The sequence below is a fragment of the Rhipicephalus microplus genome, chromosome 8, assembly GCF_043290135.1.
Source record: "Rhipicephalus microplus isolate Deutch F79 chromosome 8, USDA_Rmic, whole genome shotgun sequence".
NCBI classification, from domain to species: domain Eukaryota; kingdom Metazoa; phylum Arthropoda; class Arachnida; order Ixodida; family Ixodidae; genus Rhipicephalus; species Rhipicephalus microplus.
The window spans coordinates 89,662,439-89,686,671 of record NC_134707.1 but is presented as its reverse complement, the minus strand read 5'-3'; the positions used below and the strand labels follow the sequence as shown (position 1 = coordinate 89,686,671).

At 44.9% G+C, this 24,233-nt stretch overlaps 1 protein-coding gene across 1 annotated transcript in view; it reads left to right on the top strand.

Annotated features, from left to right (window-relative positions):
• LOC142768309 (uncharacterized) overlaps positions 1-23,764 on the top strand; it is a 28,828-nt gene extending 5,064 nt beyond the window's left edge. Inside the window, exons 3-10 of the mRNA XM_075870275.1 lie at positions 4,697-4,753; positions 5,841-6,078; positions 9,742-9,892; positions 11,708-11,817; positions 15,285-15,435; positions 17,903-18,094; positions 19,225-19,335; positions 23,546-23,764. Coding sequence (XP_075726390.1) covers positions 4,697-4,753; positions 5,841-6,078; positions 9,742-9,892; positions 11,708-11,817; positions 15,285-15,435; positions 17,903-18,094; positions 19,225-19,335; positions 23,546-23,764 — 1,229 coding nt within the window. The remainder of the gene's footprint in view (positions 1-4,696; positions 4,754-5,840; positions 6,079-9,741; positions 9,893-11,707; positions 11,818-15,284; positions 15,436-17,902; positions 18,095-19,224; positions 19,336-23,545) is intronic.
• Positions 23,765-24,233: the final 469 nt, after the last annotated feature.

Below are 24,233 nucleotides of genomic sequence, written 5' to 3'. Positions count from 1 at the left end.
AATTTATTGACCGGTAGATCAGTCTCTATCGTTTTGGTGGCCGACTTGACGTCTTCGACCAGCTGAGACAGCTACTTGTCGAAATTCGGTGAGTCATTAATCTCTTCTGCGCTCTTCGCTCTGATCTTACGGAAGAGGTCCCAATCTGTAAATTTGAAAGCTTTAGGGGGCTTTGCTTGAATTTGTAATGTCGTACTCAAAATACAATGGTCACTCCCCAAGTTTTCTCCTAAGTTTAACCATGATAGCTCCCCCGTGGTTGTGACAAAGATGAGGTCTGGGATAATATCCCTAGAGCAAGAATTTCCAGTGCCGGTAGGAAACGTGGGGTCAGTGACCAAAGTAAGATTTAGATCCGATACCGCTTGCCAGAGCTCGGCTCCCTTGGCGGTGGTGCGAGGGTAGCCCCAAGCTTGATGGGCTGCGTTGAAATCTCCCGCTACAACTATGGGTGCGTCCACTTTCCTAGCGATCGTAACGGCTTTTGTTAACAATGAGGTGAAGCGATGGTGCCTGCCTTTTGGGGAGCTATATATGTGGAGTATGAAAATGCTATTTTCAAGGTTGCTGCCAGGTATAATTTCTAAAAGAGAGTGTTCAATCTTGCTATTTGCCATGTGCAAATTGTGCTCAATGTAAGTGTACTTCTTGGACACAAACGTGCAGATACCGCGGCCATCTGGAGGTTTCGTGATGTGATGTGTGTAGCCTGGCAGGCTCATTGTTTCCGTAAGCGTCTCCTGTAGCATAATAACATGTGGTCGAATCGGCTGGGATTTAATATACTGCTGGAGAGCTGCCTTCTTTGATTGGAAGCCCCAGCAGTTCCACTGCCAAATTACGAAATTTTTAAGGTGTCCCGCCATTGTTGGGACCCTCAAAAGTTCTCTCCTGAGAGACGCTACGGGTTGCCACCTTCTGCACGATCCTGACCTTAGGTAATACTTGGGCTGGAGTAGCCTCGGCTGATTGTAAAGCTTTAACTTGGTCAGCCTCGATCTTTGTGACTCTGCTGTCCAATACCGCAATCGACTCGACCACCGCCCTGAGAGCATTTTTGATATCATTCAAGGTTTCCTTGACCTCTGTTTTGAAATCTCTGTCCTCGTTATTGGCCGGTTGTGCTAGCGCTCTTCTTTTTGTTGGTTTTGTCCCTGGATGGACGTCCATGGGTACCTCATCGTGACTCGCATCCGATGTGGCCTCTGTACAGGGAACTGTGTTTGAAGGAGACGGAGACGAAACCTGCTGTGATTTCCTTAAGTCGGCTATTTCAGCCCTGAGTTGCTCGACAATGGCCCTAAGGTTAGCATTTTCCCTTTGCATCTGCGCATATATATCTGAGTGTTGCTCTGGATTGGTACCCCCCCCCCTCTTTACCTGTGGTTGGGAGCCCTTGATCTTGGATGCCCAGGTCTGGTGCTCATTTCCTTGCTGCACACCATTGCGGACGGTAGGCACCCGTGAGTTAGAACGGCCCTTGGATCTAGAATGTCCTCTGGATCTCGAACGGCCCCTTGCTCTGCCTCTGGAACGGGATCGCCCTCGCGGTGGTTGTAGATGTTGGCTGACGTCACGCGGGCGCCAGCTGCTGCTCGGGCGCTCAGTCGTAGCGCGGCCGCCTGCAGCGGCTGGTAGCGATAGGAAGTCTCCTCCACTATCTGTGAAGTTCATGTCGTCGGCGTCTTGTTCCGCAAATTCTATCGTATATTGCATCCATCGCTCTCGTCTTCGTCGACGGACTATGTAGGGCACTTGAAAATGATGCTTACACGTCTTGTCTGCCGTGAGATGTGGACCCCCACACAACTTGCATTCTGGAGTGCAGACGTGATCCTCCGAAGGAGATGACATACCACACCCTCTACATACGGCCTCCTCTGGATGGGGACAAACATCGGCTCGATGACCTAGCTTTCCACAGGCATAACAGACATCCGTCTGTTGACTATACAGGGTGCAGCGAACCAAAGTATTTCCACATTTGACGTAATTTGGCACTTTTAGTCCGTCAAAGAGGATGATTACCGCGGTGGAATTCTTGATTCTTTTCACTTGAGGTGCAGTCGGTTTCCTTGGGTGTACAATAAGTGAATAAAGTTGTTCTTGACTGATGTCGGCGTCAACACCCCTGATGATACCTTTGCAGGTGTCGTCGGGGGCAGCTCGGTAGGCACTAACATCAAAACTGGCGGTACCGAGAGTATTGGCGGTGATCTTGGAATACGCTCTGGCATTCCTCTCCGCTGGAGCGCTTATAGCTGCAATGTTCTGCATCATATTCGGGCATACCACGTCTTCCGTGACTTCTTCCTCACTGAGTGCTGCAGCCACTGCGAGTGCCTTCGCGAACTTAACTTGACTCACAGTTCTCATGTCCAGGCCATTTCTAGGTCTCACGATGACTCGATGGTGATCTCTTGGAAGGTAAGGAAGTCTAGAAGCAGCGATAAGACGCCTCTTCACCGCAGCCCAAGAGCGCTGAGGCGACCACGCGTCGCCGTGCATGGAGACACTTGCTCGCGTCTCGGTCCTGGGGGTATGCGTCCCGCGCAGTTTACGTTTAGCGGTAGCCACAGACCATCCAGAATCTTGAAGATCATCGGGAGTGATATCCTCCCCATCGACAGAGACTTGCATAGACATTCCGTACGCAAAGTGCTGAAACACCGTTTCGAGAAGGGCCGGCGGCCGCTCCGCCGTAGCCTAAGCCTAGCGCTCAGCTGAGCAGATGGGCAAACAGAAGAGTCTCGAAAAAGGGTCAAAAAGCTCACCCAGAGTGAAATACTTGGTATAGATGTAGTCCGTGTGGTTTTATGCGTCGACTGGCACCAAAAGGCCACATGCCACGATTGCAGAAAACAAAAGCGTTCCGTTCATTCGGTTCACAGCCGCCACTAAACGTCGTTTCGTTTCATATGCACTCCGAATGCTCTGCTCTTTTGATTAACAACACGTTTCTTGCCAACTTTCTTTGTAGCAGACACTGCAGAACTTTTCAGATGCAATATAACGATCTGTCTGTCATGATATTATTAAATTGTCATGAGCGGTAACCACGAGCACGCGTTTTTTGCCATTTAAGAATGCTTTGCAATCAAATCCATTTTAAAATGCGATACAGCAGTCTTTCCCAAAACAAAAATGTCTGTGCAGTTTCCACGGACTGGCCGGCCCGGCCCTATTTCGGTGGGCCCCGGCCGAAAATCGCTCCGCCGCTGCGATCAGAGCGAAATAGATTAAACAGTTGGTAGCTCGCCACAGATTGCTGCGGCGAGAACGAACTGCCCATTTTTTTGTTGCGAGGAAAATTGTAGTCCAAAACTTGCTACTTTTCAAGCCATGCGAAACGGCCTTAGGTGAGCAGCTTACTTTTCTGGCCGAACTATCAAAAGGGGATGATATTGCAAAGCAAACAGTGTTTTACTTTCGCCAAATAATTGACTCAAGTCAAACTCATGATATATTGGACCATCACAGCAAAAAAGCCGCGTACGCTATTCATGGTCTTACACAAGAGAGGCTTTACAAACGGGACCTTCAAACTTTTCTCCAACATTACTCTTAACTGGAAGGCTGGTTTCGGCGTCTAGAAGTGGCAAATTGAAGTAATGTATTTCATCTGTGGCCTTCGTGAATATGTTTTGTTACACGTACGTTGCTTAACGCGTCCGTTCCATTCGGTGCGTTTCCAATATACGAACAAGTTTGTCGGCGTCTCAACACTCGGCGAAGTGACGACGTTAGCTAAAGCCTCAGCCTCTCACTGAAAATCATAAAGCAGCACAAAAAAAGACACAACAGACACACAGAGTCATGCAACACAGGTGCTTGCGGTGTTGGTTCTGTGCGTCAGTTGTGCTTTTTTAAAGCTAAATTATGATTTTCAGCAAGCACCGACTAGAACAAATCCTTCGTCATCGGCCTCCCTGATAGCTGTTTTACGTATTAAACATTGCTCTGAGACGCGTACCTGCCTTACTTAGCTCTACCACCGCGTTCCCCCCTTGCCCATACTTAGAGAAAAGTAACGGCTGGGCCAGAGAGGGGACATGACGTGCATTGCGTTTTTTTTTTTTGCAACCATGGTGTTCTACTAATGAGACGTGTCTAGTATTAGGTGACTTTCGCCCAAGTTGTACGTTCCGTAAGCGTCCCTCTTCTGATGTAGTGCGACTTCATCTTATTAGGCTTACACCGCTAAGTGCAACTGCTACCACAAGACTTTGCTTATTTCATGATCGTGAGCGTCAGTCGTCGAGATGTGGATGTATGACCAACCGTTAACGTGTGAATATTCATGTTGAATAGTGCCCCTGTATACATTTTAGAAGCTCTATCGTATCAGTTTGCGGTAAACATCAAACTACGTCTGCAAGGATTCCTTTTACTTTCACTTTGTACCGATTCCTATGAAGAACGGATCCATCAAGTAATTTATTGTTGTGTCTTCAGAGTAGTGGCTTTATTTTCAATAGTATTTATTCGTTGCCATTGCGACTTCATACGAAGTGAGGAAAACTGGAGGGGATGGGAAGTCGTCAAGAACTGCAAAGGGAAATTAGAGAATTTGCAAGCAATATGTATTCGATTCTATGAGGGCATCATGACTGCAAGTTGCTGCTTATTTGCTTTCAAGGCAGCAAAAACAGGCTTGCTTTCTAGCCTTTTCTTGCATATTTTTCTTTGCTTCTAGGCACCACGACGACGCAGACAATTCCGCCCATTCCTGTCACCAGCGGTCCAGTTACAGGTGAATTGGCACTCGTTAATCGCATTCTTTTTTTTTTTAGCTAACTGTTGTTCCAGGGGCCAGAGAGTACGCAACAGCGCATATCTTGTTCACAATAGCATGTAAGCCGTCAGCATCGTTCAGTTTATACACCACACGACTCCTTCCTAATGTGGTCCTAGACATAGCAGCAGACACATCGCAATAAATTTAAATGTAGCAGTTCAAATGGGTGAGAGAGAAGTATTGATTACATTTGGGTGCATATATCTTCCCTTGTGGTTGTCATAAGCAAAGTAGCAGCTCAAAAAAGTAAATTACTGTTAAAGCATATTTTACTTTAACAAAATAGATCGCTAAAACAAAGTAATTAGTAAAACTAGTAATTCAATTGAACATCATTGAGGAGCCCTTCATCCATCGAAATAATCGGAGCATGTGATGCTTGGTGCAGGTGGCCTTCCCGTACTACTACATCTTCCTTTCTTTCTTCATTTCTTTCTTTCCGTCTTTCTTTTCGTTCCTTCTTTTCTGCTTTTGTTCTTTTTTATTTCTCTCTTTCTTTTCTAATTTATTCTCTCTTTCAATGGCAACGCGATAAGTTCCTGCCTAAATATTTTTGTTCAGAGCTGCCGTAAATAGGACCATAATGTACTTGTTGAGCATGGAAACATTTCCTTTTGTTGACGTAACTATGATCCTCAGTTCATATCCAGAGAACAATGGACAAAACCGATGCGTCATGGCTCTGAGCAAGCGCAGTTGCGACATGACCACTCAGAGGATGGACGTAGCATTACGTCTTGTCACCTTAAGGTCATTACGACTCAATTACTGTCCTTGGTAGGCATACTGCAGTACGCTCCAAGCTGTCATACCGAATGTTCTCGGTAATACATCTTGGACAGCTGTTACTTAGTTAATTAGGCCTTATACAAGTAGGTGTTTGTGATATCTTAAAAACTATTTATCACGAGAAAAAAAGAATTGCCTAGAAAATCTGCATGCACATATACATGAATTGAGCGAGTTCCATAAAAATCGACCAAGATTTTGAAAATCGTTTAAGTGCCACATTTCTCGTTAAATGACTGGTTCTTCTCGACAGTGGCCCGGCCTATGCCTCCCCATCCGTACATCTGCACTGTGACTGCGCCGGTGCGCGGAAATAAGGGCTACCTACCTCCTGACGGCATGTGTGACTACCTTTTTTTCGACTCCCTCTACAAGAGCTTCAGGAGCAGCCTTCTCGATGGCCTTGACATGTTGGACGTCGGTGCCCAATACCTTGTCTATCAGACGGAACGGTACAAGTTCACCCACTTCGGCTTATCCTTTTCACCTGAGTAAGTGAATCTTGTCGACTACTTCAACGTATGTAGATGTGCTTAAGATATCCAAGCTATGAAAGAACTAGAAAGCTCGTATATATTCAATTACGGCGCCTTTATAGGTGAACCAAAGACACGTCCGTCCGTCCGTCTGTCCGTCTGTCCGTCTGTCCGTCTGTCTGTCCGTCTGTCCGTCTGCCTGCCTGTCTGTCTGTCTGTCTGTCTGTCTGTCTGTCTGTCTGTCCGTCTGTCCGTCTGTCTGTCTGTCCGTCTGCCTGTCTGTCTGTCTGCGCTCATAAAGTTTGACAAGCGGCCATGTTTCCTTAGAGGCGAGCAGCGGGAGTAGCGAAACTTTGTCTCCACCCACACCATCTGTTGCGAAAATTTTTTATGCGTTGAAGCTTCTATCTTCTCCTTATTTTGCTCGTGGGTAAATAGTTCATACTTGTCACACGTGGGAAGGTGTCATTCTGCTTCCAAAGCTTTGAGTGCGTTAGTGCAAGACGCTGCGGGTATACCTCCACGTTGCTCTGTGGCAAGCATGAGCTCAGTTTCATTACGTTAAAGTTAGAAAATTCTTGACGTCTTATAGCATGAACAGCGCTCATTACATGACGATGACGTCGTTAAGTCACTCTGGTTACTTCAGTTACATGGTACGCACCTGAAGCTACTGCACACATGCCAAATATGTGGCAAATAATGGGATATTATGGTGGTATGACTCTTGCCGAATAGGTTTAGCAACGTATAATTTTAATGTTCAGTCGAAGATAAAGGTGATACCTGGCATCACTAGGAACAGTTTCTCAATAAACATTGATTTCTCCCCCTCTCAGTTATGTCAATGTGGCAAAATTATCATTGGCATGAAATGGTATGCGTGCCATGAGACATACCGTACTTACTCGCATAAACCGAAGCTTGTATGCCAACTTCCACCTAGTACTGTGTAATGGTGTCTATAGGTTTGGCCAAATGCTAACGAGCGTAATTTGAGGCCTACTGCGTCCTACTAATATTCGCCGCATATTTGAAATAACTCCGCTGTGTTGGAAAAGTGGTTACGATGTTCTGCTGCTGACCGTATTGTCACGGGTTCGATCGCGGCAGTGGTAGTCGCATATAGGTAGATGAAAAACTGTTGAGGCCGCCCGTGTGCTTTGCAATATCAGTTCCCGTTAGAGAACAGCAGATGGTGAGAAAACTCGGAGTGCTCGATGGCGTCTCTCGTAATCATATTGTGATCTCGGGGCGTAAAACTCTAGATAATATTATTGTTATGTTTGCAAGAAGGACAGCAATGTGACAGAAGCGAGAAGAAAAAAGAAAAGACAGAAAAAACGCCACGAAACTAAGTATTTTAATGAAGCATTCGCAATATAATGGTTCCTAGAATGCATGCGAACACTACTCCCCTCAGTGCACTTGCAGGAACGAAGAGATGATGTACCAAAGAAGGTCACAAGCGCGATACTTGAGAGCTAGCAACAAACAAATAGACCGTATTGTAAAGGCGTCGAAACACAAAGCAAGAAACGTCATGGTAATATATGCTAGCGCAGGCAAAGGACATCGACAAGAGATCGCACAGTCAAGAAAACAGAGCGCAATCTTTCAAGGACGGTTTATTACTGGCCGATCTCGCTAGTATATGTACTTCGCAATGTCGTATGTCACATACGCGTGGTTCTCACAACCATAAATTATAACCTGCACGTATGCATCTACAACTTACAACCCTGTACTGCACTTATTTTGTTTTTCCTAGTGCGTTCCTACAAAAACCGTTCATCGAGAATACTTGTAACAATGACCAAGAGTGGAAGAATTTTGATGTCAAGTGAGCAGAAAATCAGGGCATCAAAATAGAGGAGACACAATACAGTACCAATAAAATATATAGCAGAAGGAGTAGCGGAAGTTGTAAACGGCATAGAGAGACAATAGGGGCCGCTCTTGACTAGTTAGGTGTATCCGTAGAGGAGCTCGCAAAAGAGCACAGAAAGGACAGAACCCTGAGATATGCAATAAACAGCATTGCAGTAAACCGAGAAAGGTATTGTGAAGAAGTAGGGCATATGAAGCCAGTAAACATTTGGTATGCTGGAAGTTTAGGAAAAACGAAGATCTGATTTGACCAGTGATGGTGCCAGCACGCTGTAGACAGAGCGTCTTAGAATACCGCTACAATAATGGGTTTACAGATTTAAAGAGCCCACGCAGGGAAGTGACTAGCGAGGCATTTTGGCCGGGAGTTCATACGGACATAAATCGGTTTGCGAAAAGATGTGCAAAACGTGTCCAGTGAAGTGTAGTCATGACGTTGTGATGTCATGTAGATATGACGGACTAATGTGTACTAGTCAATGAACTATGGGAACAGTGAAAATCTGTTTGTGAAGTGTTGGTGCCATAATTTAGTGAATTTTGCGATACTGCGGTGGAGCGGCAAGTAAAACCGTGTAACAATGGGAGGTGACGTGCGAGCCTGTACACGAGTGATGACAAGTGATATCCACTACAGCAAGGAAACAGAAGACTGCATTGATGAGGCTCACATTAGGAGTTTTTAAAAAAACAATTTTTAAAAGTGGGATACCAATGTCCCAAGTAAAACGGCATGCAGTGAGGAACGTACCGGGCACTAGAATGTGATATCAGTCCGCGAGACTCTCGGTATTTTGAGTACGCGCCACATTCCCGTACGAGATTGGAGATGTAGATTCGCGGCACGCTACCAGAGCCGTAGTGGAGAGTTTAAAAGCATCAGCGATCACGGTGCGATTGGGCTTTGAACTATGAAGATCAAATGTGTCCGCGTCGCTACAGGGACGAAATGAGCAGAACGACCCGGTTCTGAGACTGTCGACGAAAAGGCCAAGGAAGTGGCCTTTGATCTCTGAAGACTCAAGTGAGGCTGCCGGAACTTGCCACAACCTTTCACCGCAGTTCCTGGTGGGCCTACAGCTCTCCCACATCAAACCAGAACGGACGCGGCCTACACCACAGTCGCGACGCTATTGACGACTTGAGCATAGCCTAACTGAGCCGAAGAAGATGACGAAGACTGGAACAAACCGCCCATGATGTCGAGCGGCTCTTTTAGCTGAAAAGGACCACGACCATAAGAACTCACGCGGAGGACGTCGACGACAAAATCTACGAAATGTCGACACAGCAAAGGGGCACAGAGTCGACGTGGCAAAGTGGCGTGAACTGTACGAACCTTTACCGCTATGGCGCGGGGTAAAAACGCATTTATACTAGGCTACGGTCAGCTTTAGTTTGACCTAAGTACGCGGTTTTTTACCGAGTTAAGTTTGGGTGTTTGCGAGTGTTCGTTTTCGCTTTCGAGTTCTGACTTTATTTTTATCTTTTGGCTTGATGAGTGGTGTTTGTTTTGCCACGCCCATCTACCGTTTCTCTCAATCAAATATCTTGAAGCTCGCCCGAGATAACCACGATATGCAGTCATGGGAACCAGAGGAGTGTAAACTGGCAACAGTGGCGTAAACATGGGCTTCCGCCGTAGAAGAGGGCGCGAACAAAAGAAGCTTGCCGAACAAGCTCGTCAAACAAGTGTTACCAATTTTTCGCCCCAATATATCGCACTGCTACATGTATGTACGTGCGCATACTGTGTGTTCTGATCTATGTTTTGAAATGTTTCCGCAGGCATGGCATTTTCACAGACTACGAGGAGCAGGGATTCCTGAACACCATCAAAGAGATTTGGGACAAAGAAGTTCACCATTTTGGCTTCCTTGACCTATACAGGCACCTCACACATCCCAGCATTGTTGCGCAAGCCCTTACAATACTGAAGGTGATTGTGCTGCAGCCAATTTTTCTAGTTCACTAGCCAACTAGGAATGAATCTGGAGCAGACGTGTTTAATAAGAGGTCACCACTTCTGACGACTACCATTGGTTTTGTGACTAAGGTAGTCGCAAATCGCTGCAGGTGATCACGTTGCTCGTAAAGCACAATATTTGACTCAGTCGCTCGCTACTGAAGTTTTCTATCATGCAACAAAAAATTTCAAGCTCTGAACAAACTATGTCAACGTATTCGATGGTGCTAGCAATTTTTCTAGCATTATGCTTTGGAACAAACATATTGATAGTTTGCTGGGTCAATTATCCCGCGTAGTGCAGTGCAGAGTGGCAAAACGGTGGTACCATACCGGGCAAAGCTCTGACTTTATAAATCCCTATTTATTCGCATCTTACCTATTAATTTTTATGGAGAAATAGAACTGACACAAACTTGCAAAAACTGTTCCTGGTGTAAAAGAAGTACATTATAATAATTTTCAACTTTACAAGGGCTTTTGCCCCGAACGCTCTACCAAGAGAGCCTCCCCCCAAGACTCACACGTACTAGATGGTACGTACACTTACGCCAAAAATTATGCGCACGCATTAGCCCTCATCCAAGCAACTGTGCGTGAAAATCATATGTACGCCCATCGGTCTACTTTGAAGCAGAAGCCACTGCAACAAGGCCGTGGACATATGCAGCCTCGCCTATTTAAACAGAATAATACTACGTGTGCGAGTTACACCCCGTTGCGACATGCAGTTCAGAGAAGCACATGATCAAAACATCCATACAGTAACAAAGATTAAAAATGTGCCACCATCTGAAGCTTTTCTTAGCAGCCTTTCATATTTATTTTTCATTGTAACAAACTTCCACTAAGTTAATTGTAATCACTTGCGTTGTTTGATTCTTACCACTGCCCTGTCATCGCGCTGTTCTTATCACGGCATTCAAATGTCTTGTAATGGCTGCCGTTATAGCATGGGCCATAACAATAAAGGCGCGTGTGCTCTATTGGCCCTACGCCTCATTGTCCGTTTTCAAATATATCAGTATAGGTAGTTGGCACTTTCAGCGCATGAGTGCGATTCTCCTTGTGCCTTGTGTTTTCTTAGTGGAGCCATCTGAATGGCGTAAATATTTAGTCATTTGCATTGTATGAACTCCATGGTGTTTCATATACTAACAACATCTGGATATTCCATCAGTTTCGGCGTGTTTTTCAAACAATATTCACACGTTAACCTGCACTTTTGTCTGTGTGTTTTTACACTATCGTCAAGTGCCTCTTCGTTACAGCCGTAATATAGGTCAAGCACTCATTCATCCTGGTAGCTGTTGGTCCAATGCACCTATTCCGCAAGCTTCCTTTCAATGATCCTACGTTTATACGCCTTTGTTACCCCGGCATGCCGTTTTCCACAAGGCAATATATTGTTCTAGCAATATTATATTTTCTTCTACTAGTAGAAGTGTGCCGAAGAGGATGCAAACAAGATATGAGGCTATACTGTACATCTTAGAAAGTCATAAGGCACTCATGTATCACAGCATGCATTTTGGGACATTCACTAAACTGTGTTGAGCCTATTTGAGTAGTTATGGTAGAGATGTGAAAGAAATAAAGTGGACAACAAAGACAACGCACCGCCATCAGGAAGAGAATCTGGAACCTTCGTATTCTCCGTTTTCTTTATTGTTGAACCGAACAAAAAAACTACTACTTGAAAACTCCCTCCCTTCTTTCTCGCACAATGCAGTGTGATTACTGATCAGATATTTTCACCGTCTGATTTCTCTGATTTATTCTTTTCAGGCGCTGTACAAATTCCTGGCGCCTAACTTCTCTTTCAAGAGGTCATCCTACTACGTCATTGGCATGACCCCAGACAGTACAGCTAATGACCAAATTATCAATTTGATGAAGTGAGTCCTATGCGATGTGAATTGAGTTACTTATTATAATATAAAAGGTGCTTCATTGCAAGGACAATGTAATGTTTGAGACTAGCTTGCAGCTTATTTGACAGTTTGTGCAGATAACGTTTTGCAGAAGTTTTTAGGTGAAGTAATGTGTGTAATAAGAAGCTCTGTGGCTCCACGTACTAGAGGCTGGCCTTTCTTAAATTGCAGATATAGCAATGAATAACCATTAAGGAACCCTTAAGCTTCCCCTTTCCCCCTCCGCGGTAGTCTAGTGGCTAAGGTACTCGGCTGCTGACCCCAGGTTGCGGGATCGAATCCCGGCTGCAGCGGCTGCATTTCCGATGGAGGTGAAAATGCTGTAGGCCCGCATGCTCAGATTTGGGTGCACGTTAAAGAACCCCATGTGGTCGAAACTTCTCGAGCCCTCCACTACAGCGTCTCTCATAATCATATGGAGGTTTTGGGACGCTAAACCGAACTTGAAAATAATCAATAGTCTTTCCCCTTCATGAGTTGAACGCAATTGAGATATCCTGGCTCTAGCGCACACTTCAGGAATGTCAATATGACTTGTGTCGTTGAAGCTTTCGCGAGTGGCTGCATTTTGCATTGTGGGTAGCAAATTATGGGCAGTTATGCGCGTGAAAGCTTTTCGAACTTGTTATGCACCGACTATGTGGATTTAATCAAACAGGCAAAGCAACATGTGTACCTTTTGTAGTGGGCCGTCGATTTTAAAGCATAAAGCGTTTAAGATCATCACCTTTTCTGACGCCCGGTGACAATGTACGCCTGTACAATGCATTAATACAGCGATATTACATATTGTATTGTGAAAAAAGTCTATTGGACGTGGTGCTCTATATATAGAGCATAAAATTACTTTCGCTGCATTTCTGAAAAAAAGAACCTATTTTCATTGTACTTCCATGCAGACGTGCAGCTGTGTGATCGAACGCTTGCTTGCCACGCAAACGATCTGTATGAATCATCATTCGGATTAGATTTATTTTTAATTTATATTTCCATCTTAATTTTTTCTTCACGCACAAGATAATTTTTTGGTGACAACGAAGGACGCCGAAACCAATGCCGACGCCGGAATTTCTGCGAAACGAGCTTTTTAAGTTAAGAGTTAACATGTTTAAAACCTATAGAGTTAAGATGTTTAAAACCGGTTGAATCGCTTTTACTACATTTTTACGTAGCTTTTGTTCCCACCCCCGCAAGGGTGTTTTGATCGGACATGACGTTATAACACAAAACGCGAAAACACAAAACAGTAGGGTATTTTATTTGGCGACCAACCTCGATTATGCCCCGGAGCAAATATTTTTAGGGTGTTAAGTGATACACTTTCGAAAAAGCAAAGCACATTAAGTCTTCACACGAATGAATTGCACTCGCCTACAGCCTCCTCAGTCCCAAGTAAGTGCTAATCAAAAAATCTTACGCAAAATCATTATTAGTCTTCATGCCCTTAAAAACAAATGCCGAAAAATGATTAAGTCAGAAAATTCAGTGGCTGTACTAAAAGGATATGCTAATCATTTGGGTACTCCTGAGTTTAAAGGTCTCTAAAATTGAGTGCAACAAAAATATCAGACCATAATGACTTTCAATATGATCTTCAGAGCGTCCAAAGTAGAAACTACACCTTGTCGTTCATTTGTCGTTCATGGTACAACTAAGAAAAAACATTGGCAGCACATACACGGATTGAATAATAAAAGGTGGGGCGAAGCATTCGTCCGTCCATTCGTTCTTGCTTCCATCCGTCCATGCGTCCGTCTGTGTGACCGTCCATGCGTCCATCCGCCCGTCCGTGCATGCGTCTATTCGTGCGTCCGGCCCTGCGTTCGTCCATGCATCCACCCCTGCGTCCGTTCATGCGTCCATCCATGCATCTGTCTGTCTGTCCGTTCGTTCATCTATTCAACACTCCAAGTACCACCATCTCGCATCTTTTCGTCGTATATTCCCTTATACAAGCACCGCCATCCAGCGGACAGTCCAAGGACTAAACGAGAGGTGGCACACGCACTCTTTCCTACGGCTTGCGCTTCGGGTCTACTTCCCACCTTTAACCACCTCGAGTTCATGGTATATACTAGTTGACTGTATTCATGGCACTACGGCCCAACGCTCGCTAAACCTTTTTAAAACCAAGGAGGTTATGCCCAGCGAGTGTAATGTAGCAACCTTTTCCTGTCGGATAGGGCTCAATTTACCTGCCAATGGCTGCTAATGTGGAATGAGAGACAGGAGAATTCGGCTTTTACTTTGTTACGGCTTGCGCTTCGTATATAATTCTCACCTTTAACCACCTCCAATTCATGGTATATACTAGTTCATTGTAATCATGGCACTGCGGCTCAACGCTCGCTAAACCTTTTTAAAACTAAGGAGGTTACACCCAGCGAGTATAACGTAGCAAGCTTTCCTTGTCAGATAGTGCTCTTTGTACATGCCAATGACTGCTAATGGGAATCGCAGCGTGCGCATTAACTAAAAGCCAAACGGTCCTGTCTCTCATTCCCCATTAGCAGCCATTGACATGTACATTGAGCACTATTTTTATTGTTCAACAAGGCACAGAAGAAATCTCTCACCGGCGCCACCTTGGAGATCAAAATGTTATACTTGTTGCACGCTACAACAGATACGATGCACGAACGGGTGCCGTTCTAAAAAGCTTCGCCCCTGAAAAAAGCTTTCTCTAATCACAAGGACACATCAGGGCCCTCGTTCATACTCAGCCATTTTTTTCTGTCGTTTTCCGAGTATGACTAGACGCACGTTGTCGCTTCTTGGGGCTCCGTGAAAGCAACTCATGCTCATTGCGAAAAGACAAATTTGAACATGCGGATATAAAATTGTGGTGATCTGAACCCTTTAAACCAACCGCGTCTATATGGGTACCCTGGCACCGGGGAAGATAGAGGTTCTCTCGCGTCCGCCCCCAGCTAGAAGCGCAGTGTGCCCGTACATTGCGACAATGATGTAAATAATCTTAGCGGGGTTTGATAAATTTCTTTTGAGAGGCGTAGGAATAATGGGTGACCGTTCTTATAATCACACAATATACTACTCGCTATATGCCTCATGTACCACTTGTTCGCATAGCAGCAAGAAAAAAATTAAAGCCTGTGCTGAAAGCGGCGGTATTCACGATGTTTTAACATCTAATGAACGTAGCTTTTTAGCAGCAAAACTGTTTGTGTGAAATAAAGGGGTAACTACAGAAACCTAATATCCGAAACAAAAGTACGTACACAGCCAGCGTTTCCTATTTCAAGCATGATGCCATAGTCCTACTTTGTAATCAAATCAAGGAAACTGTTGACAACAAAAGATTATAGCCCAAAACCTCTTATATCTTTTTGGCTCTATGCGCTTAACTTACTTGTGAGTCGGTGTTGAATGGTATTGAATCTGGGTGTTCAAAAATTCTACTATTTTTTCAGGACCATATTCACTCCATCGATGTTCATCGCCATTTCGCATCTCTCGTATCCGGTGAGGAAGTTCAATGACTGCCTCATCTTTCCAGTGGCCATGGCGACTCTGCCTCAAAACCTTGTCCGTGGGAGAGACTACACCTATGGTCACACGGTCGTACGTATTCACTCACAATACGAACTGTTGCAGACAGTTACCTTGAAATAAATGGCGTTATTATGCTTACATCGTGCTCATAAAGTGTACATCGGAAAATAGATTTATTAAGCAAAGATAAACATCATGGTTATACTAACTGATTGATTGATATGTGAGGTGTAACGTCCCAAAACCACCATACGATTTATAGGAGACGACCTAATGGAGGGTTCGGGAAATTTTGACCACCTGGTGTTCTTTAACGTGCACCCAAATCTAAGCACACGGGCCTCCAGCATTTTCGCCTCAACCGGATATGCAGCCGCCGCAGCCCCGATTCAATACAGCGACCTGTGGATCAGCAGCCGAGTGCCTTAGCCACTAGACCACCACAGTGGCGCTTTGTGGTTAAGCTAGGCAGCTCTTAAGCGGCGTGTGTAAGCAGTTAACAGCACTGGCTGACTGAACGATACTATAGAATATTTTACGGATGCATCGATCACCGCTATATTGGGCACTTTTGTGTTTAATATCTTCAAGAAATGAACAATGTTACGATAGATGTATCTTCAAGAAAACAGTTAAGTTGGTAGATGCATTATAATATTCCGTGGTTTTCGCTCAAGGATGCAGGGCATAATAAGACATACCCTGAAAGGCACCTCAGACTAGAAAGGAAGAGGGTGACATTGTCTGAGCTGTGCTGTGGTTACAGACTGCCTGCTGTTATTTCCACGTGATATTTTGGTGGATTTGCTGGGTAGGCGGTGGAACTGGTGCACATTGCACGGACTCCTCACTTACTCGAGTTGGCATCACTCTTTGATTACGTTGTCGACGGTCGTTACGTTTGCAAAGAGAAGCAGATTGAACGCATCGTCAGCAATAACGTTCAAAGTGACTGAGATCTTGTGAGCCTCGGTCATGTTAAGAATGGCCTTTTGACACAAGCTAAGCCAATAATATAGCCAAATTAAGGCTGGGTGGACGTCTGTGTATGTACGGCTCATTGCGTCTGAGCATCAAGTTGTTGACCGAACGCGTTGCCGAAAAGGTCACGCAGCTGTTGTTTAAACATTTCCAGCTGGGGACTTTGTGCTCCTGGGTCTCAAACCAGATGCGAGAAGTTTTATAGAGATAGAATGTGACATTTGCAACCATCACGGTTGCGTCCTAGCCATATTGCTTAATGACGTGATCGTACATACCGAGCCACCTCTCCACACTAGATTGTTCTCTCAAGGAAAAGTATATAGATCACGGGTTGTGTTGAGGCAACGCGTCGAGTTGTTGTCGTTGCCGAGGTAGGTGGCGAAGGTGTGTATTCACCCGGAGCCATAGTATAACAGTCCTTAGAGGCGTTCACAAGCGCTGTCGTCAAAGGAAAGTACTCCGCACTTCTACCAAAATGTTACATAAGTCTAATCATTCATGTCTTGATATACACAAACATGAAAACAGTAGCGTAGCCACACAAGGTGGCGTCAGCCATAAATATTACAGAAAATAGTCTATGCAGGGCTGTTCGGTGCCTTATTATCTCTCCTGCTTTCCTTTCTCCGCAATCTTCCATCATTGCTGCTTGCTCCCTCGCCCCTTCTTTCCCCCTTGCTATATATTTAGTACTCTGAACAGCTAGGCTATGCGAGAAGCTGCTCGGTACATACCCGGTGTGTATGGCGCATACTCGGCCAGCTTTGTCTCCCACTGCAGCCATACTGTGAATTTCCTCAGCTGCTCTGTCTTAGGAGGGAGAATCGTCGAAAGGCCGCATTTGCGCCACTTGTCTAATTTGTAAATGACGAATATAACAACGCTTGGCTGAACGACGCATTTCGCTGGGAATTCGCTAAAAACTTCATGGTCGTACGAACTCTATGACTGATAGTGTCAGTTCTCGACTTGCTGACAACATCACTGAGCCACGACAAGTTGCACATGCAAGTGTTTGGTTAGCTTTAAGGCAAGATCCTTATGCGCCTAATTAAACTTCGAAATTTGCCGTTTGAGACAGCGGCATCGACGTAAGCGTGAGCGACGAAAGGAAGCATCACCTGATACCGTCGTCTAATGACGTCGCTATGGCAACACATAACATGCCGTTACATGAATACGTGTTGATATGACACCACCACTTGGTCAAAGGGAGCTGACGCCGGAAGAACTGCATGGGAGCTGTAGAATGATTTTAGTGCCAGTCATTCCACATGTGGCCAAACACGGCGTTATTTTATTTGCAAGTTACAATTACAGTGACCCCCTTCCTCGGAACTTGGGGGGGGGGGAGGAGCCGGGCCCATGGTCCCCTTTCCCGCCCTTCCTGGCTATGGTCCTGCATTAGACGCCCTCTGACAATGCGTGTGCTACGCCTAGTTCCCTGTTGAGCTACACAAATATGTGCCTCATTTCTTCAACTAACGCTTGATCCTGCATGCGTCAGAAGTTGCAAGGCCTCATGCACTTTCTCTTTATTGCACCTTCACAGAACGAAAGCTTGGCGTTGCTTCGCGAAGTGGACAAGGCGGGCTTCGTTATTCCTATTGGTATCTCGTTTAGTCTCAAAGGAGTGTATTACGCCCCGAAGTTCGCTAATCCTGCTACACCGAAGGTGGACGAGTTTCAGATGTTTAAGCAGTGCCAGGACCACCAGTACCCTTTTTACGACGACCCAAAGTCGGTGAGAAATCTTGACTTTCTCCGTGCCTAAGTTTTATAAACCACAAAACATTGACGTCAGTGAAACGATACACTTCACACTCACATCATAGTTACGCAATCCTATTAGGGTGTTTTTATTGGCATAAAACGAAAGTACTGTTAATATTATCAATTTTTCGCTTTAGGAAAGAAGGAAAATCAATCAACGGCTCGTTTTTTTTTTGTTATACAGAACCTAACCAAACCAGCCAACAACTAATCAATGGAAGGTATCAGGATTCTTATTTCTAGGCTTTAAATATTATCTAGTGTTTTGAACAATAAATTGATAGTAAAGTGGGTGGAAAAAGTACTTGCCACCAAATTGGCATCCTTCGAAGGACGCGTCATGAGCTTCACGGATAGTACAGCGCTGCCACGCACTTTTACAGGTTTCTGTGCACGGAGCTCCCCACTTAAGTGGGCGGGACTACGGCACCCACCGTAGCTCAGATGATACATCAACGGACGCGTTATTCTACTGTTGTGGGTGCCGTGTGGAATTAGCTTCGAGTGTCTTATCGTGTACACTTTCTTTGAATTTATATCGTCGCTATTGCGCAACGACTACAGGGATACTACGAATAATATTCCTTAAACACGTTTTCCTTCATTTTCTAGTGTTTTCATCACAATGCAGGCAGAAAAAGATAACAACATGGTGCGGAAGACCAGCTGTCCTGGTCTTTTGCGTTTTTTTTTCATTCTTCAGCTCGGATTCTGCGGGCACGAGCTACGACGCTGTTAAGTTTGATCAATGAGAGATACGAAACGGCTCGTTTGGTCAATGATCGATCAGATTACCAACTGCCAACGGCTGCAACTACCGCATTAGTGTGCAGCGTTTGTTCTACTTCAATGTTTCATTTCTTGGGCAAGGGTATACTCTATGAAAAGCTTTATATCTACCAGCTTGTATGTCGCCTGCGTCACCATGACGACCAATGCACAATGTAAGCATGCATTCTTTTGCAACATGTACTGACGGTGAAAAGCTGCTGCCTCAAACACGTGTTCCAACTCGCACAAATTTAAACGCTCTGACTTAACAAACAATAACGTCTTGTCCCGTTGTACGTAGCGATAATCGTTATTTTTTAAACTTCGTAGCTGTGCAGCCAAGGTAACTGGACTCCGACACAGCCACTATCTATGCTGGCCTACAACGTCGGCGAGAAGAGGTCATTAACGTACTTGACCGACATAGGTGTAGCCCAACTGGTTAGTACACACTCTTGATTTCATCTTATTGATCCTATGTTAACGATGATTCACTTCCCAAAACCTAAATATATTTATAACGTAAGCCGTAATGGTGGGCTGTGGAGACTTTCTCCACCTGGTCTTCTTTAACGTAAACTTGAATCTACGTACACGCTCCTCTAGAAATTAATCTGTGTTGAAATGCACAGGAAGCTTCTGCGATTCAATACCATGCCTTCGGCTGGATAGTAAAGCACTGCAAGCACTAGACCACAGTGACGGGTTGATTTTTCTTATCTTGTTTAGGCAGAAATATTCGATACAGTATCTGCTGCTACTTCATACCTTGATGACTGATGAAGACCGATGAAGACAGAAGTTGAGGGGAAGATAGTTGGCTCATGGTATATAAGATAGCTAAACAGGTATTTCAGCGACATGCTAAAATTAACGACGCTTTCTTGAATATTCACAAATTTTACTTGTCATTGATGATAAAGTTTAGAAAAGAAAGCAAGTTAATAACCTTTGTAGTGCCGTATTAAGGTGCAAACAAATGTACATCCATTGTAAAATCAGTGTTTGTTCATGTTTGCAGGATTACAATCAAATATGTTTCTAAATACCAGCGTCCCTTTCTTCTGGTAGCATTTGTTTTGCGAGCACAAAAATCATAGTTTTGAAAGCACAACTCGAATGTGGCGAATGAATGCCCTGTCGAACAGTGTAGTGCTTAGCCGAACATCAGATCACATACTGAGGACGCGCGCGTCACATTGAAGTCAATTATAATTGTGCGGGATGCTCATTTTACCTAAACTCCCATAAATATTCTTCTCTCCTCCGTAATTCAGCATTCTCATCATGAGCCACGGAGAGCAGGTGCAGATCGGCATAGGTGGGCATACTTATTTATTAACGCGATAGCGCTAAAAAACGCGTTTCGCAAAAATGTCAATATCGGCATCGTTCGTTGCGAGCGAAAATCATCATCTTACGCATCACCAAAAAATCAAGTACGATGCAGATAAAGAAACCCTGGGTCAGGGTGTGGATCAAGCCAGGGCCGTTTGCATGGCAAGGGGATGTTATACCCAACGGCCTCGCGTCTGCTCGTAAATACTGTGAAATTAACTTTCTCTGCATGAATTGCAGTGAAAGTAACTTTGATCCTATACAAACACACGTGTCCAAGGTACATGCTTCACAATAATATATCAAATATTGCAGCAAAAATGCGTGGTACTAGCACCCATTGCTATAGGGTGTCAATGTTCTTTCATTATCATTATGACTTCGTGATTATCACGAAGTCATAAGTATGACAAGTGATTATCATTATGACTTCGTGGTTTAGAGCCGGCCACCCACTACAAAATGCACATTCGCGACTACATTAACGCCATGTAGCGGCTGCACATCAAGTTAAAAAAACGTTTGATGAACTAGGTGTTTAAAGTACGCAATATGGACAGCATATCACTATCGCGTACAACTCCTAATGGTGAAGCCCTAGTGTCCCCAATTTTTTTAGGGGCGAAGCTCCTTAAGGCGTGGCTTGGGCGTCCCTAGTAGTACGTAACCATGTAGTAGCTCTTTATAACGGCACCTGTTTGTGCCTCGTAACCGCTGTAGCGTGTAACAAGTATAACATTTTGACCTCCAAGGTGGTGCCGGTGAGAGATTTCTTCTGTGCGTTGTTTAACAATAAAAAAATAGTGCTCAATATAGATGCCAATGGCTGCTAATGGGAAATGAGAGACAGGAGCATTCGGCTTTAAGTCACCGCGCACGCTGCAATCCCCATTAGCAGCCATTGGCATGTACATTGAGCACTATCGGACAAGAAGGGGCTACATTATACTCGCTGGGTGTAACCTTCTTAGTTTTAGAAAGGTTTAGCGAGCGTTGAGCCGCAGGGCCATGAATACATTGAACTTGTATATACCATGAATGAATTCGAGGTGGTTAAAGGGGGAAAGCAGATACGAAGCGCAAGCCATAAGAAATTAAAAACCGAATCCTCCTGTCTCTCATTTCACATTAGCAGCCACTGGCATATACATTGAGCACTATCTGATAAGAAACGGTTGCTACATAATACTCGCTGGGCGTAACCTCCTTGGTTTTAGAAAGGTTTAGCGAGAATTGGGCCGCAGTGCCATGAATACAGTGAACTAGTTTATACCATGAACTCAAGGTGGTTGAAGGTGGGAAGTAGACCCGAAGCGCAAGCCGTAAGAAAGTGTGCGTGTGCCACCTCTAGTTTAGTCCTTGGAATGTCCACTGAATGGCGGTGCTTCTATATGGGGAATATATGATAAAGAGATGGTGGGACTTGGAGTGTTGAATAGATGGATGAACGGACACACAGACAGATGCATGGATGAAAGCATGAACGGATGCAGGGACGGGTGCAAGAACAGACGCATGGATGGTCACACAGACGGACGCATGGACGGACGAATGCTTCGCCCCACTCTCCATCATTCACTCCGTGTATATGCTGCCACTTTTTTTCATTTATTGCATCGTGCAAATGTTGCGCAGACGGCGGCTCAGCGTCGGGCTCAGAACCCAAGTTCCGGCGCTTTTCTTCTCGTGGACCCCGGAATACGTTAACTTTCCGCTCGCTTGAAACGAGGCGACCCACTAAGTGGCCACCATCTCTGACTCCGAGAACGGGGCTTTGCGTCTGGTGGATCAAGACACTTTGATAGGCACGAAGGAAAGAGACTCGGAATGATAATGGGGATGATCATCTCACAACGTTCCAGAGACATCACCCAACACTATAGGCTCGAAAGGCGTGCATACCCCGGCACCACACGAGAAATTAAACAGGCGTGATGCCGTAAGCTCTAGTGTACTCCAAACCCTCTATGTAATGCCCTCGTCCGGCTATTCTACGCCACCTCTGACCGATATGCGTAAAGCGTACGGGTACATATAACCATTGAGCCACATGCGTGCTCTGGTAATGTGCCGGTGACAACAGTCGTGAATGCCATACCAGAAGAAGCCTCGAGCTCACTCGTTGCTGCCACCGCCATCGCGGCGGTTGCCGCGGGGAAGCTTCTTCGTCGGCGTCGCCGCAGCTTGGAAGCGGCTCTCCAAACCTCAAAACTGAACAACGAGCTCTGGGCCGTCCAGCGTGTCGAGGATGCCGCCTGAGTCCAGAGGCTACTAGCCGCCACCTAAAGCCACCGAGACGTAATTGCTGGCCCATTTCGTTCAATAAAATGATTCTCTCTCTCTCTCTTCTACGTACAGACAGACGGCAGCGCACTTTGTGCTATGACAAGGAGGGTGGGGGTAGAAGGGGAAGTTAGAAGGATATGAATTCTTTTTCTAGCAACAATGAAAATTACATAGATAGGTAAATTAATGGAGATGTGTGGTAACACAAAGCAAAATGTACAAATATGCCATCAACATCAATAACAATTGGACAACAATACTGAAACATAACAACTATTACCTGTCATGAATGTCATTATGTCTGTCATGAATGTCGGCTACACACTCTACCAATGGGCGTCGACGAACATAACCAGGCAGCAAATTCCAGTGTTCAATGGAATGAGGGGGAGGGAATCAGTCTTGTGTAAAACGAATAGATTGCGAAGGATTGGCTTCCTTCCTGGAGTGGCAGCCATGGGTCCTTGTGCTCTAGTGGCATCCTCAGCTTGCCGAAGGACAGGAAGTTGCACTTCCGGGTTTGCACTGTACAGTGCGGTCTCCCATTGTTCTTCGTTGATGTCGAAAAAAACACAGAATTTCGGTATGTTGCGCGAGCATAGTAAGACATCCAGTTTAAGCTGTGGAAGCACCTCTTCGATCACTGTGCTGCATATAAACGCTTAGCGTGGGTTTGGCTACGTCGCAATTGAGTTGATTTCCTGCTTGTTTGGTAGCTGTCGTCCCCAGAGAGCTTAGGAAGGTTTCTATGATAAGGCACCGCTCCAGCATGAATCACAAGTTGAGAAAGTTTGTGAATGTTCATCGTAGAACAATTTGACAGCGCAACGAGTTAGATACGGACATCGCTGTGTCCCTTCTCTGTCCCTATCGTATCTGATGCGCTGTCAAATTATTCTGCGATTTACACCGTTACGCTGATGCGCGTTTTTCATAAGCCTGGTGTTTTTGTTAAGCCCAAAAGAAAGATAGCTAATTACCATGTGAGAGGCATGTGTTTCTTTGTTCCTTTTTTTTCCTTTTTCAGGCCTGTGACGGCAAGGAGTATAACTTGAACCTAGACTTCAGCTTGGCTGCTTATGACGTTGACTATGACTACGCTCCCACGTGCGTCCGACTGGGATTCCAGCCATCTGGAGCCAGCTTCCAGCGGATCAAGAATATGCGTGATGTGTTGAACTTCATACGGTCGAAATACCTCCATGTTGCAGATAATTTAGATTGCCTATTGGCTGCCGCTGGTTGAATAAAAAATAGAGAATGTCATTATTGTTCCCGCTCGGTGAAGATTGCTGTTTCTCAATCGCCTGTCCAAACATCTGTGTTGGAAAAAATACACAATTCTTTGCATTTCACATGCGCTGGCTCTGTGAGTTTATATTTTAGTGAGGTTTTATCGCTAGGCCACGTTCATAATCGAGATTTTGGCGTCAATAGCGAATGGAGTGCTCCTGTTTCTAGAATACCACTCTTTGAATGACGTGCTTTACCGCCTTGTCAGCAACACCAACCAAATAATATCAACATAATATAAGTTGCAGCTTCATGAACTGTTCACTTGCTTTACTTCACTCATGAACGCTGCTGTATGAAGTACAAGTGTTGTTTTCTGATCTTCATGTAGCAAAATATTCAATGGCCTGATGCCATTTCACAAAAGTGACTTGCCTCGTGAAGTTCGTCTAATACATATTTGCTAATGTGTTCACCAATTC